Genomic DNA, 16,698 nt, shown 5'->3' with positions numbered 1-16,698 from the left:
ACCGTAGCTCCGTTGTCAGTCGGTTTGGAGGTCTCTGGTGGTTTCGTGTACTCTGCTCAAGACGGCAGAAAATGCCTCGGATGTGCGCGCGCGCGTGTATATATATATATATATATATTGATATCGTGTGTGCGTATATATATGGTTTTATGTACTAGCGAAAAAGCCATTTTTGTGTCAGTTGGCAATTACAAATGCTTTAGCCAGGAAGGTGCGCGGATCCGTTTTTATACACCAACTGTTTGTGCGCGTTCACTTGTGCCCGTGTATTTCCCATTGTTGCCAATGAGTGCGTGAAATTTACAAGATGGAAGGACCGATGTCCAGTCCACTCCAGCCATGGAGGTGGGTTGACCAGGTTTATGTGATATTACTGTTGCACTTCCTCTGATGGGTAGAGATAAAAGTGGTACAGATAGTTTTCGAGTTCTGGACCTGTTTTTAATTCGGATAGCTTCGGTTCGGATTTTCTCGGATTCGGATTTGAATTCGGATATTTTTTATCGGATACGGATTCGGATATGGTAGCGCTGTTATGCGGCGGATAGCGCAAACGACTGGAAACTATCCGAAACTTTTTATCGGATATCCGCAGCTCCCATATGCCATAGCCCACAGACCAACATTTGATAAGCCCAATTGCCCATAACCAGTTAAGCCTAGAAGGCCCATGTGCGGCTGTGCATCCGTGCGGTGCGGCGCATCCAGAGGAGAGACCGAGAGAACGCCACGCCGCATCCACAGGAGAGAGCAAGGGTCCAGGGAACGTCGTGCAGCCGGTTTTTATACTTCGGTAATTATTCGTTACCGTATTCGTTCCGTTTCGTATTTGCTCCGTATCTGTATTCGATAATATTTGATTTCATTTTCGTATTCGGAGTTCTGATTTCGGAAAAAATATAAAAATGAATATGATAGAGCTAAAGTTTCCATCCGTATCCAATCCGTTTTCATCCCTACCGATGGGTGCCTCAGTCTCTTTCTGAAGGAAATTCCTTGATTTTTGTATGGATTTTAGCAGAATTGCAAGTGATCGGTTTTAGTGCTGATAGGTAACAGCTGGTAGCGATGTGTGGACCACTTTGACTTGTTAACAGCCTTCCATTCCAACTTGCAAATTTCGTGGTGACTTGGTCCTCAAATGGTCGAAATTTCGACATGCCGAAAGAATTTTTATTTTCAGTGCTAACGGACGGCGAGATATTTGGGGAGTGGATTTTAAACCCTTGAGGAGATATCCCCTCGTTTATTGCATGCTATCCAAGTAGTCATCAAAAAATTCGAAAACAATTGTGAAGATAGATTAATATAAGATATATCACTACACAAACATGCAAGTTCAAATATGACTTCTACGGTCCATAGCAAAAATAACAAATATGACTGTGATTATACATATACTATTTAGAGCTCAATTTGTTATTTTTGGTATGGATTGTAGAATTCATATTTGAACATGCATGTTTGTGTAGTGATATATCTTGTATTAATCTATCTTTATAATTTTTTAAAAATTTTTTGATGACTATTAGAATACTCCCTCCATCCTGTTATATTTGTCGTTTCCGACAGCCTTGTGAAAATTAAGGAAGCTATGAAATGACTTTTTTGTCCCTGTGCCTTCTCCTCGTCAACACATAAATCCCTAACACCTGAAGAAACGCCGGCCGCCGCGCCAGCCACTGGGGCTCACCCCCAGACACTGGCGAGGCCCTCCTCTTGGTCCAAGCACCCCGGAGAAGGGAGATCACGCATCGGCTTCGCATCGGAAGAAAACAAAAGTGCAGCCGTCGCCGACATCCCAACTGACCGGAGCCGCCGGTGCCCTCCCCCAACACTGCAGCGGCGCCGACGGCATTCCTCTCGGGCCGGTAAATGCCTTCGCCGCCACCCGTACTCGCCAGAGCCATCACTGCCATCCCTTCTTGCCGAAGCCACCGGCAACTGCGCCATTCTCTTGGGCCGTCGGCGCTGTTGCGGCGCCGGTGGCGTTCTTTCAAGCCCGGATATCCCATTGACACTGACAATGGATGGTGGGGTGGTTAGGCAGCGGAAATTCGTCACGCCATGGAAGAAGATGGCACACAAAGGCATCAGCGGCGGCGGATCATCGACCAATGTCACGACACCATTCCCCCAGCAGCCTCATCCTCAGGTGGTGGAGACATACACACGGCAGGCTAGCGATGGCAATCGCAGCCACAACCATGTACAAGACTGCCTCCACCATTCCGCTGCCATGGCCGCGTGAGCCGGTGTAGCTTCGTCTTCGACGACTCTCTCCCCAAGGTTTGTCTTCTATCAGTACACTATGTCTTAGATTGATCTTGCTCTAGAATAAATTTTAGTGATTATTATCAAGTGGAATGGCATTACAACCTCAAGAAATGCATTGCTGCTAACATGGAGTTCTGCTTGTTATGTCGTTTCGTCGTTCAGAGTTTGTTTGCTGTCTTGTTTATCTAGAATTTAGAATTTTAGACAAATCCAGAGCCTACACTTTGTCTTATGTGATGAATATAATCTCGTTGTTTACAGTTAAACTACTCAAATAAACTAGAGCTTGGCTCGTGCTGCATTCACAGGGGGTTCACATTTCAGAAGTGGTCTAATTGGTTTTCAGTTTTTTAGTTATTCAGTTTTAGTTAGAACATAGCTGCAGACTCACATTTTGGAAATTAGTTTTGGATGGGTTGTCCATGTGTTGCTTTACATTCTTCACATGTTTATGTAATTTATAGTCAAATGAAGTAATTAGGCACAAGTAAATGTCATTGTATTTATGTAATTTGGTAAAAGGCTCTCTCTCCTCTTTGTTCTTTAGTTTGATCAGTTACTGTAGCAGTTCTTCAGTTTTGTGCAGTACTCATTTCTTCAGAGAGTGATAGAGCTGAGTTGTGAGATTTGAGTGTTAGGCTAGACAATTGTTAAGATCCTCAATACCCTGATACTTTCAGCAATAAAGAAATATATTCCATTTAATTGTTAAGATCTATGCCCTTGCATTTCTTATACAATGATGCTCTTGCAGGTTGCACAAGGCATGTCTAATATTCGAGGAGAGCAAAGAGGCAAGAAGAGGAAGTCCCCTTGCCTGAGCATGAAAATTTTTGGATCTCCGTTGAGCAGAATGTTAGTGTCCCCAAGATTTGAATTACCTAGAGTACGATTAAGGTCACCGTTAGTAGGATATCAAAAATCACCATATGCTCCAAGAAAGATGTCGCATATTGATTTGAATGTGGAAGTAGAAGTAGAAGATGAAGATCCTTGTGTTGTTCTTGTTCCTGAAGAGAGTGGTGTCAACTCTAGTATTGATAAGTTCCCCAGGAGAATGCACAACATTGGTTTGATCCATGCTTCGATGTCGATGATGTTGTTTCAGTCGCTCTAGAGGATGAAGAGATAGGTGATGCCGATGATGTTGTCCCAGTAACTCTAGAGGAGACAGGTCTTGACCCTGGCCACGAGAATGTACAACCTCAGTTTGATCCTTTCTTTCACTCTGATGTTGATGATGTTGACTCAGTTCCTCAGGAGAATACACACAGGAATGTCGTTCTTGATAATGACAAACGGAGAGCAATATTTGAAGCTATGCTTGTAAAGGCAAGTAAAGGATATTTAAAGGGCCGTGAGAGCAAGGAGGTTTCGATGGAATTCTCAGTGCCTATCAGAACTGTATAGCATATATGGAAAAAAGGCAAAAGTTGTTTGGATCAAGGCATTCCAGTTGATGTTGTGAGTCGAAGATATAGGTGTGGCAGTAAAAAGATGGTGGTGGATGTGTCCAAGCTTGAAGATATTTCGATATCGAACCGTACCACAATATAAGATGTAGCTACCCAACTTGGCGTTAGCAAAAGCAAGGTGCATAGAATGAAAAAAGAAGGTGCTATAAAGCGTGTATCGAGAGCATTGGATCCTTACTTGATAGATCAAAACAAAATTGATCGGCTAAAGTGGTGTCTTGAAATGCTTGACCCAAGGAGTGTGCCTCACAATCCTGTTTTCAAACCACTATTTGATTACATTTTCATAGATGAAAAGTGGTTCAACATCACAAGGAAGACGGTGCGATATTACGCAGCTCCAACTGCCGCGAGTCGCATTAGGACAATTCAAAACAAAAACTTCATCCCCAAAATAATGATCTTAACTGCTCCTGCCAGACCAAGGTTTGACTCAAATGGAAACTGCACTTTCTATGGAAAAATTGGATGCTTCCCTTTTGTGACACACACAGCTACGAAGAGGTCAAGCGTGAACCGTCCTGCAGGGACGATCGAGATGAAGCCCATCGAGTCAATCACAAAGGAAGTAATCCGAAACTTCATGATAGAAAAGGTTTTGCTGGCAGTTCGTGCTAAGTGGCCTCGTGAAGATGCCGACAAACCTATATACATCCAGCAGGATAATGCTCGGCCCCATATTGCACCCGATGACAGAATGTTTTGTGAGGCTGCGAAGCAAGACAACTTTAACATCAAACTTGTTTGCCAGCCGGCAAATTCTCCAGATTTGAATGTCTTGGATCTAGGTTTCTTCAACTCCATTCAGGCCATCCAGTATAAGTCAACCTCAACAACAACAGAAGAACTTGTAGCCGGCGTTGATCGAGCATTTCAAGATTATTCAGTGAGGCGGTCAAACAGGATTTTCTTGTCTCTTCATGCATGCATGAGGGAAATCATAAAAGTACATGGTGGCAACTCTTTTGATCTTCCACACATCAAAAAAGGAGTGCTTGAAAGGCAAGGTCACCTTCCTTTGCAACTAAGGTGTGATGCTAAGTCAGTAAATGATGCTAGAGTTTCTTTGGGGTAATGACTCGCTTTATAAGCCTTGCTCTCAATGAAATACTCATAGGTTAACTTGCTTGATGTGTTTTGATTAGTGACATTTATATCTCTCTTTTAGGACAATGGCAGATACCTGAAGATGATGCTGGTCTGAAATTTTTGGAAGCTGTTGTTAGAGTGCTACTAACTGTTGCAAGCTGCTGGAGGTTCACCTGCTTGTCTTTTGCTCAAATAGCACCACTAAATTCATGTTTGCTAGAGTACTTTTTTGAATCGAAGAAGCACAATTATGTACTTTTGAGTCTTTTTTTGGTGTGCTGGAGGTAGAGACCAGATTATCTTTTTGGTGTTATCATACCCATTCTTTTTGATATTGTGCTCCATCAGCTCAAAAACAAGTGATTGTTCAGACAATTTCCCTTTTAAGTAATTGCTGCTTGTGAGTTGTAAGATCAAGTGTTGTTCCTATTGGAATCAGAACCCTGAAGAATTTCATGAAGCTGGGAGTGAAAACTCTTTGGTTCATGTCTGCACTTAGCCTACATTGCTAACTCTGATGATTAATTGATGATTCTGTAGTGGAGTACTCTGATCAGATAGCTGATCAGCTGGTGACATCCGATCTCCATGGAAGCAGCAAGCTTGTTGGTTGGTTGCTTTGAATTTAGTTTGGGAATACATATAATAGTATATCTGATGTAAGTCACTATGTCTGAATTTAGTTTGGGAAGACATATAACAGTATGTCTGAACTTAGTTTGGCTCTGAATTTGAGTATTCGTGAGTAATCACGAATGTGGATGGAAAACCTACTTCAGGCCGGCTGGTTTATTTGTTCATCAAGGTCTCCTCGGAGACATCCTCGCGGAGTGCCGCGGCCATTCAGCCGCGTAGCTTAGCAGCCGAGCGCAGTGGAGGAAAAGCTGTGGGGAGGGGCAAAAATGGAATCAGCGCTGGAGATAACACTACGACGTCAAACAAAAAGAATGTTTTCAAACTGGACTAGAGCGTCAAATATAACGGGATGGAGGGAGTAGTATGCAAGAGACGAGGGGACATCCCCTCAAGGGATCAGAAAACTTTCCCACATATTTGCAACGAAGCACCTTGGATTACTTCTATAATCTCAGCGTTTTGGCTTGGTGCAACTATGCGTACTCCTTTGCAATTAACATGTAATTAAACATGTGTCCAGCCTAAATTCGTGCAGGATGACGCAGAATCTTCACTTTGTTGGGGCGGTAAAAAAAAAGTGACATCATATCAACAATGTCCTTTAATTTTTGTAACATTATTTCTCTACACGGATGGCCACCTCTTAAAAGTATTATTGGCAACATATATAAATATCAGGGCCGGGAGGAGATCGTGGCTGTCACAAGAACCTGGTCATAGGAGCTAGTGAACATCAAGTTTAGAACACCTTGGGTCACGAAAACCCTTTTTGCATATCAAGTGTTTTAGAAGAAATGGCTGTGTTTTAGTCTAGCTGCAGTGCCAAAAACACGGTTATCCCTGAGAAACTAGCTAGTTGTGTTTTTTTCTGATATCAACTAATCTTTTTTTGGACATTAACCACGGTCTGCAGTGGAGGCGAATTAGGCGACTTGTCCGGGAGTTGGATCTGCCACTGTCTTCGTCGACCTTTTGGATTGTTCGTTCGTTACCTCGATCTCGTTGGATATGGTCATTTAATTCCTGTTTTTTTCACTTTCCCTTCCCCTTCTTTTGTCCATCTTTCAGTTTTATTTCCCCTGGTGTTTCCCAGCAAACATATCGAAGTGCTATTTTTTAAAATTTCTAATCTGATTTTAATGATTATATATTTATATTGTGAAACTGAGTTCTTAATTAAATGGCATATTTTTCCAGTCTTATATAATTATAGTGTACAATGTTATTCAGTCGTCTCATAACTGCTAAGTTTACCGTTAAACCATTCTGCTCTCTGCTTGATATAAATATATATATAGTCTAGCTGCGGTGAGTTGTAACTCACGGCCTGCTCTGTGAGTCGGGGTCCAAATACTCGTTTTTTTTGTTATTGAAATTCAATCCAGTGTTTGTTTCATGATGTAGCTGGCAATATGATGTTATTTTCTTGGAGTGAACTGAAAAAAACGGAAGTCAACTTTAAAAAATGCCATTAAAGAGCTGAGCCATGTTTTTCCTTGGTGCTCCAGTGCCAAATACTCGTTTTTTTTCATTCTTTTTCAATTACTTTACCTTTTCTTTTGTTACGGTGTGCACGCCGTTCTGTAGATTAACAGTCCATATAGCCTCTGCAGATCTGAATGCTCCATAACACAAGTATGTTAGCTGAGAAATCATAAGAGTACTCGGTTTCACATGAGACGAGTATTCGAGTCAAATCATATGCACACATCTTCACCAGAACTGTGTTGACTCTTTGACACATTCCAAATTGAATCTTAGTCTTGCAAGTAAAGTTTCATTTATATAAATGCATGTGGATTCATCAGGTAGATAATAAATTAGTAGTTCAGTTTCTTACCTGCAAATTGTCGTGGTCATCACCTCACATTGAATTGAATTCGTTGCTTAATTATTTTCAGCGTAATTTTTAACTTCTACTTATACTTATAACCCAAAATTTAAATTTGCGGCATTGAATATAGAACTGATTTTGGAGTTTTTTTATCGTAGTTTATTTTTTAGCCTTTGCTTTTAGATCGCTAAGAATATATATATAAGTTTTATTCATACTTTCTTTTAAATATATCGTTTTACAATTTTCCTCAAAAGGCTAAACAATCAACTCTTTTGTCTCTCCATTCTTAGTTCACGGAGTGAAGTACACCGTGACATATAATCATGTGCAGTTAACCATTGAGCATGATATTTTTGATTAATTTATCCGCCATCAGCATCAATCTTACCAGGCTAGCTGTTGATAATTAAGTGCCCGGTGAACACATTCGCAGCTAATATATGGCCATGCAGAGCAATTATATAGGGCAGTTTCATTCTGCTACGAGTCAAGTCACACACCAATAAGCTTACAGTCTAAGGCGATATTATTTTTCTAATAGTATAGTTTTTTTTACATGGTTTTCGAAACATTCCTATTTCAGCCCGGTTGATATATGGATTGAGGATTTGAGGGCCAGCAGCTGTTTTATTAAGAAAAAGACGCACCGAACTAACTAGATTTTGCAGGTCCATGAAAGAAAATAAAAAATAAAGCTCCTGTCGAGTATATATCTTCAGATTTACATAAGAAAAAAATGGTTTATTACTAATTTTTTAAGTAAAATTAGTTTGTTTGATTTCAGACTGTACTTTTATCAAGATGTAGCTTCAATCACCATGAATATTAATTACTTGATAAACACTAGAATACAAATTGATTGCATGTAGTACACGATAAATAAGTACAGATCGATTAGCTTATATACACAATTTATATATAAAAAATGAATAATATAATCTTTTCATATACTCCCTCCATATTTTTATGTATGACACCGTTGACTTTTAGAATCATGTTTGACCATTCGTCTTATTTAAAATTTATATCCAAATATGCAAAATTATAATGTATAATTAAAGTTTCTATAATAATAAATCATATTATAACAAAATAGTTAATAATTATATAATTTTTTTGAATAAGACGAATGGTCAAACGTGGACCTAAAAGTCAACGGTGTCATATAAAAAAAATATGGGGGGAGTACACAGAATATTTGAGTCAATACAGTCATGTATCACCACCAAAGTATCTTGACTGTTGACAAATCCCAGTTTGAAATTTAGTCTTTGCAAGTAAATTAAGTCACACATATTTATGAATGCGTACCTCCTTGACGTAGTAATGGGAAACTGTGTGGTTACAACATTCGTCAAATAAAGTAATTCGTGATTCAATTTGCTACGTAGTACTACACCGTGATTTTTTGACACATGTTTAACCATTCATTTTATTTATATTTTAAAAATATATAAAGCTATGTATATGCACAAAAATATATTTAATAATAAATGGAACAATAAATGGAAATATATATTTAAAAATATTTTTAACAATATTTTTTTAATAAAACGAATAGTCAAGCTTGTATAAAAAAGTTAACGGCGTTATTTAAGTACGGAGGGATGCTGGGTCATTGTTTTGGTTACTTATTACTCCATTTATATTTTTTTATATGACATTATTGACTTTTAGGTCTACTTTTAACCATTCGTCTAATTCAAAAAAAATATATAATTATCAATTATTTTGTTATAATATGATTTATTATTATAGAAACTTTAAGTATGTCTTATAGTTTTGCATATTTGGATATAATTTTTAAATAAGACGAATGGTCAAACGTAAACCTAAAAGTTAACGGTGTCATACATATAAATATGGAGGGAGTACCATGTCTCTCGTTTCTTAGTTTTTTCTTTAAGAAAAATACTTTCTTACTTTAGTACACCGTGTCGACACACAATATCATCGGTAAAATTTTGATTTGGCATAAGTTATCTGCTGTCAGCATTTTACCGGTTATATAGTTGTTGGCACGTATATATCCGTCAGGAAACGTATTCACGGCAAATATGATACTGCCTCCATATTTAAATGCGCAGAGCTTTAACTTTTAATAACCCATTCATCTTATTTAATTTTTTAAACATCATTTTGTTATTACTTATTTAATTACTATAAGTAAGTACAATATATATCTTTTCATATCGTACTAATATATATTACGAATAAAATGAATGACCAACATCGAGTTTAAAAGTTGCCGTCTCGTACATTAAAACGCGGAGGCGATGTAGTACCCTGCAAAGCACTTTTCTTTCTGGGGTAGTTTCACTCTGTTACTAATCGGGTCAGGGTGTAGTGATGTCACACATACTAAGTAGACACGAGGCAGTATTATTTTTGTGAAGCATCCTTGTCCATACCATTTTAAATATAAACATTCCTATTTGAGTGGTAAGGGTAGCAGTTGTTCTCAAGAAGCCTTTATCTGCCTCTCCAGTTCTTCCTTAATTGGACAAATCATGAACCAAAAATGATACAATCATAGTATATATACTGCTAACAAAGAGCTGTAATATGTTAATTCAGAAATAATATGTGATAAATTGCTAAAAAACATTTAATTGGTTTGTGTTAGAGACCACATGTAACATGTTTGATCAATGATTAGTAAGTTAAATATTTCTATTTGGACTAATGTGGATTAAATTGGAAAAAAAACTTGTTTCATGTATATGTTTTCTTTGTGAGCAATTTTATAGTAATTAAAATTTTAGTGTAAAATTTTGTACCTTCTAATACCTAAGGTATCAAGAGGTATCAAAATTTTACATAGAAAAAGTGTTACCTCCTGGTACCATCTTAACGACTATAAAATTGCTCTTTCTTTGTAACTAATGCACCAAGAAGTGATGAGATGGTTATTGGAAGTGATGAGGAACCAAGACTAGGATGGAATTTCTGCTCTGGGTTGGTTAGGCATGTTCTAACCAAATTGGGTATGTGGTGTTTGGATATGATGGAGTTGCACTAGCTTGTGGGCTGGTAGTTCAGTTTTTTCATGGATTATGGGGTTTTGGTTATAAGATAATCTGTACTTTATAATATAAAAGGTAGATAGACATATAGAGATGACGAGAAATAAAAATAAAAATCGTTGTTTTTAAGTTTTGTAGAAGAACAGCTGAGAGAGATGGTATGCTTTTCTAGGCACTTTAATTTGATGTAGGAATTGATCGATAAAGAAGAGAATCCTCAATCTTGTTTTCTAATTTAGATTTCGCGTAGGGTACGTTTTTATAGGCTTTTTAACGATGTTAGATTTCTTCCGAATTTTGATCCAGCCATCATATTTGGGTGGAACAACATTAGTAGTTTCTTATTGAAGCCTTGTTTATTCTTGAAACATTAACGCTATTGCATATTTGCATCAGTTAGTTTTAATCAATCTATGGTTTATATATATAGTTCAGTGAATATGTATTAGTGTTTTACTTAGGTTAAAGTTTGCTTAGATTCTGTTAAATCCAGATGTTAATTTTATGCTTCTTCGCAAAATTTATTGTTATTTCACATTATTTTTGCTACGTATTTGTATTAGTTATTTAGAGAAAGAATCAAATGAATGCCATCCATTTTTACTGTTTAACTTGATGTGGTATCGACCAATTTGTTTCAAGACGCTCTGGATTTATAGCATGTGCTCCAAGACGTATATTCAAAAATTGGCCGGAGAGGATGGAATAAGAAAATCGTACATTTAAAAATGTTTTGGTTCCTTGTATGTACCAATGGTCTAGTTCCAACGATATCAATTACTTGATCCTTGCAAAACTAAATTCTCACCCACCCCTCCCCTCCTCGCCCCGAATGCCCTCACAAATAAAAGTATTGATATTCGAATATTCACTCTTGAACTTCCTCCAAAACCATTCCTATGAAATTGATCAAAGTTATGTATTTCATTTTTGAAAAGTCGAAGCAGTCCTTTATATGACTCGTATCGTAGAAATCCCAAAATATCAAAGATGCAATGTAAAACATCCTTGAAATTCCACTAATTATTCCATCGTATCCCATATATTCAAACTTTATCTAAATTTCACTCAACATATAACATCCCTAATATTCCTGGAATATTGAAGGATTCAAATATTGAATTTGAATTCAAACCCTTGTCATGACTGTCAAGTTTAAAATATAAAATAATTTCCTAAAGATCCTAGGATTTCTATACCGAATTATCAAACAAACTTCCACCACTTGTGGTGACAGAAAAAAGTAGTGCACCGCTACTGCACTGTGAGTGCATCTAGCCATTATCTTCCTTATGGGCCAAACTACTGAAAACCGCTGTGGTGTGGCCATTGTCCACCCTATCCCACATGGTCACCTTCTTCCTCAAGCCATACCGGCAGCATGTTAGGAAAATTGCTCCGCTGAACCACCCAATTGCACAACATTTTGCACCATAGTTATCCCTCCCATGCGTTGCACCAAGCCCCATACCCCACCTCGTATTCCACACTTTTTCTTTCCTTTCTTGGTCTCCCGAAGGGAAGTGCGATACCTGTGCCGACACATGTTATCATCGTGTTGTTGCATCGATGTAGAGTGATGTCATTTTGTCATGTTATCTTCATCATCCTCAGAGTCACCCTTGTCGCATCGTATCCTAAAAGTCACCACCATTTGTCACATCTTGCATCATGTCACCTTGTTGTATCCTAGGAACCAAGCACTTGATATGTTGTGTCAATGTGCTCCTCACTCCACGCCGCCACACCATCCATCCCGCGCTCCCCACTGCATTGTTTGGGCCATTTAATCTTTCCTGCATGCCACACAACACCATCATAGTCCATTGCCTCACGGTCAGTGTGGCCAGCTAGCCCGACCACCCGCTCGGCACTAGCGTAGCCAATACCTCACCACTCCGCGCTGCATACGAAATCTCGCTGCCTAGAAAATCTCCCCCGATGATTCTTCTTGCGAAAACTCATCACCCACCTCCCTGTCACACCCCGAGTTTTATCCTAAGCCTAAATTTATAAAAGAAATTCGTAAATAATAATTGGCTTAATTAACTCAGGAAAAATCTTTCTACAGAAAGTAATTTAATTAAATCGAAGTTCGCAAATCAATTAACTAGATTTAAACTCGAATTGAAGAAGTATAAAATTTTACCAAACAAATTAATCTAAAATTCGGCAAAATGGGGCTTTTCTTTTTCCCTCCTTTTTCTTCCTTTTTCCCCTCCTTCCCAAATTAGGCTGAAGTCCAATATTAATCATCACTTTTTCCTCCTTCTTCCTTTTCTTTTTCCCCTCCTCCCTCTCCCGGCCCGATCGGGCCAAGCCGGCCCACTCCCTCCTCTCCTCCCGCGCGCCTCAACTTCCTCCCTCTTGGGCCGGCCACAGCCGCGACTTGGCCCAGCTACCCGCCGCCCCGCGCGCGCCTCCCCTCCCGCCCCCCCCCCCCCGCCTGGGCCGCCGGCCACTCGGCCCAGCGTGCCCGCGCCACACGAGTCTGCGCCGCCTCCCCGCCGCGTCCGAACCAAGCTCCGCGCCGCCGTCGTGCCGCCGCTGCAACCGCCACCGCAACGGCCGCCGCCGAGACCGCGTCGTAGCCGACTTGATCTCCAACGGCTGTCCCCGCCCTAGCCGCGCCACCCCCTATAAATACCACTTCCTCGTGCGCCGCCGCCACCTTTTCTTCACCCATCCGAGCCACCGCCGTGCCCGAGCCACCACCGCCATCGATTGATCTCGTGTGCTGCCACCGCTCCCGCTCGCCGCTGGCCGTCACGCCGCGTTCCGCGACATCGCCGACCCGCCGGACCCGTTCCCACCGCCGGTAGGCTGTCGCCGTCACCCCTCTCCCTCCTTTTCCTCTCCGCGGGCCGTCACCGAGGCTGTCGTCGCCGCCACGCGCGTGCGCGCCTTGGGCGTCGCCGCCGCCCCTCCGCCCGCAGTCTACGTCGCCTCGCCGTTGCCGTGGTGGCCCCGCCGCCGCCGGGCCCGGCACGTCGTCACCGCCTCCTCCCCGTGCCGGTGCCGTCCTCCGTTGCCCTCCTCTTGGCGTGGCCGCTGTCTTTGTCATTGCCGCCGGCCGCACCGTCGCTGCTGCGCTCGCTCGCGTCGTCGGCGCCGCCGAGTCGCGCCGTCGCGATCGCCCCGCCGCCCACTCGTCGCCGGCACCGTCTTTCTGCGGCCGAGGTCACCTCCCCCTCCTCTCTATTCCAGGGCCGCCGATAGGCGGGCCCTATCTGTCGGCCGCTCCTTTTCTCCCCCCTCTCCCACTGCCGGGCCCCAGTCGTCAGCCGACGCCGATCCCCTCTCCTATCTCCTCCCCTTGGGCCCCACGCGTCAGTCCCTCGTCCCCTCTCTCCCTCACCGACAGGTGGACCCCACCTATCGACGCCACCTCACCCCTCCGCTATCATCAACAACCCTATTAATTGCGCAATGATTGATTTAGGACTTTTCTGTTTAGTTAAAATACCTAGAAAACTTCTAAAATTCATATCTAATTCGTCTAGTCTGGGTTTAGGTCCATTCAAATTTCATTAAATTCATAAAATTATCAAGAATCCATTAAAAATACTTTCTTTTACTGTTTCAGTAGAGTTTGTGTCTGTTTTATTTATTTTTGTGCTTTGTCGCTTAGATTCGGACCCCGCCGAAGAGCCGGTTTATTTCGAGATCGTCGCTGAAGTTCCCTAGGGGCCAGAGCAAGGCAAGTAGCACTCATCTTTGATCATATTGAACCTATTATTACAAATTCCCCGCTTTATTTATTCAAATATGCATTATTTTGATTAAAGTATTTATTGTATTTATTTTTGGGTAATCCTTATTCTTGTGCCGTTGTTTACCCAACTCTATCCATGCTGTACCAGGGGTAACTTGATTAGAGTTAAGCCTAGGTTAATGCTTAGCCATGCTTAGAACAAGTAGCTCATGGGATCGCACTTAATCATTAGTGGTTCTAAATAGCTGTTAATTGTAATTCATTACTCGGTTCGGGTTAATGTCAACTAAAATATTGCTAATGGTGGGCTGTGGGTGCATGGTTTTGAGAGTCGTACCCATGGCAATTAAGAACAGTTCAAGGGAAACCCTAGAACTAAGTTAGTGCTAACCACATGCCGAATGGGTAAGGTAGGATCTGGAGCATGGCTTCGAACTATTTAACGTACCAAGGTAAGGGTAGGCGTGATGGAGTATGGACGGGCAATCGTGGTGTAACGAAAGCGTCTGCTGCTTCCGGATCTACCAAGGCACAAGAGGGGACTGCCCGACTTGGTGTAAAGGAGGGGGTGAAACCTGAAGTACGGTGCGATTGAATAGGGAGGGTTATGTGATGGGTCCTATCACGGTCTTCTTTCCGGTATGCCATGGTGGTATGTCGGCACACGTTCAAGTGTAGTGGAGTCGTGTCTTGTGGGTACAGTAGTACACCTTTGATCAGAGTATAATCTATTTGAATAGCCGTGCCCACGGTTATGGGCGGACTCCTAGCTTCACTGTGATTAGTGAACGTTTAATGACTTGGGTAAACTGGTTTTCACTTGGGACTACTACAATGTGGTGTAACGTTGAGTAGTGGTTAGGCCTGTCACAATGTGGTATAACGCTGGACAGTGTTGTGGTATTTTACAACTGTTATTTACTTATTCTTTAATTTATTTAATTACCTTTGTTTAATTCAATCTCTGTTATTTATTTAAATGCTGCTTTATTGCAACTAACTAGCCTGCCCTTGATGATCCTTATGCATTATTTATTACTCTCTTTTCCGTGCTGCTTGTTGAGTACGGTGGTATTTACTCAGCCTTGCCCAACTTCCCCCTCCAGAGCTAGAAGCTGAGTCCGATGGAGGCGACTCTCAGGAGTGAGCTGGTCCGCCGTCGAAGTTTGCCTGTGGACTAGAGCCGTACCCGCTAGAACTAGTCTACCTTTCTTTCCGCTGCATTTTCGTTAGAATAAGTGTTATTTTCAGTTGTTTCTAAGAACGATGGTTATGTAATCAACATTGTCTATTTGTGTACCCTACCTGGTCCTGGACAGGGATTTTAATACACAATTAAGTTCAGAAATTCGTGTGAGGAATTTCTAGACGTGACAAGTTGGTATCAGAGCCTCCTTTGACTGTAGGATCAGCCCAATGGAAACCCTAAGAGCTCTCTGCTTTTCATGTTTGTGCATAGTTTGTGAAAGTTAGAGTTGCTTTGAAATGGGTTAGTGCTTTTCAAAGGGGTGAGTTATTTAAAAGCTAAATCTCTCTGGTTGAAAAGCGTGAGTAAATTGATTTACGGGTAAAACTTTATTACTTTGTTTCTTTTATGATTTATTTATCTTGAAACAAAATTTTGCATCCATTGATTCTAAGTCCTTGTTGTTCTTTAGATGGCCAACCACCCCTTATTCCACCGTGGACTTGGAATGGATGGGTTCGTGGCAGAGTTGGCAAGGGTGTCCTTCATGGCAGGATACCCCTACGAATCGGAGTACACCACAATCCACCCTCTCGAAAGCGAGTTTCCCCACCGCGTCAGACTAGAGCTACACGGGATCCCCGGTTACCTTCCTAACATGGAAGCAGAAGGAGCCAGAGGCTCGCATGAGCATGCCTGCCAGGAGGCCGCCTATAGTCTGATGAGCATGACCTGACGTTTCGGCATTCGGCTTACCGATATCACCCTGGTCGTGGACCCAATTCCATGGTCAGTAGGTTTCGGTCTCCCTGGAGTGAGCAAGACCCTACCTTCGGTAGGATGTGCACGGGCTGCAAGGCCTCGACCGGATGCATCACGACCTCAATGAAGCGTCCAAGGCCCTAAACGACGCCAAGCTCACCCAGATCGTCCGACTGCAGGATGAGATTGACCGCCTGAAGAAGGAGAATGCCAGACTCAAAGGACTCCCTGAGCCCGGTGGTGCGAGACTTCGCCTCACAGCAAGGAAGCGAACCCGCGGGCCACCAAGAGTTCAGTCCCACCCCGATGCCCCGGATGAACCAAGACCGCTGATGCAGATGGTGCCAATGTCTCCGACCTCGGTTCCCGAGGATGGCGTCTCCCCCTTCAACACTGCAAGAAACCGCAATGGCACCATCACAGTCACTGGCAGTAGTGAGTCCGCCTCTGGTGAAGATGAAGACGGTCTCCCCAACAACTCTAGGAGTCGCTCCGAAGATGAGGAAGAAGATCCGTCCCCTGCCATCGACCGTCGCTCTCCTTCCGCGCACTAGACGTCGCCTTAGTTTTGTTCTTTAGTCGTTGTGTGTTAGGTTTAGTGTGTTAGGTTTGCTTCGCTTGGGGCTAGTGGTGAACCATAGCAGTAGTGGGGTTATGGTTGTACGGTCAGGAGTTGTGTGATTTTTAACCGTGTT

General features: G+C 41.9%; 1 protein-coding gene across 2 annotated transcripts; it reads left to right on the top strand.

The window, feature by feature from the left end:
* The first annotated feature begins 2,056 nt into the window (after positions 1-2,056).
* On the top strand, positions 2,057-5,407 carry LOC107303866. Of its 2 annotated transcripts, none has more exons than XM_015835111.2 (3): positions 2,057-2,289; positions 3,032-4,781; positions 4,921-5,407. In XM_015835111.2, exons 2-3 carry the CDS (start codon positions 3,880-3,882, stop codon positions 4,937-4,939), a joined length of 921 nt encoding a protein of 306 aa, XP_015690597.2. In that variant the 5' UTR covers positions 2,057-2,289; positions 3,032-3,879; the 3' UTR covers positions 4,940-5,407. The 2 variants fall into 2 exon arrangements, with proteins under 2 accessions (XP_015690597.2, XP_015690596.2); XM_015835110.2 differs by having other exon boundaries at positions 3,032-4,823.
* The last annotated feature ends 11,291 nt before the right edge of the window (positions 5,408-16,698 follow it).

This window comes from Oryza brachyantha, chromosome 3, assembly GCF_000231095.2.
Source record: "Oryza brachyantha chromosome 3, ObraRS2, whole genome shotgun sequence".
NCBI classification, from domain to species: Eukaryota; Viridiplantae; Streptophyta; class Magnoliopsida; order Poales; family Poaceae; genus Oryza; species Oryza brachyantha.
The sequence above is the reverse complement of the archived record's forward strand: the minus strand, read 5'-3'. Positions and strand labels throughout refer to the sequence as shown.

What these genes read in the sequence shown, in the direction of transcription:
- LOC107303866 (XM_015835110.2), top strand. Translation starts at nt 3,880, where the DNA reads ATGAAAAAAGAAGGTGCTATAAAGCGTGTATCGAGAGCATTGGATCCT.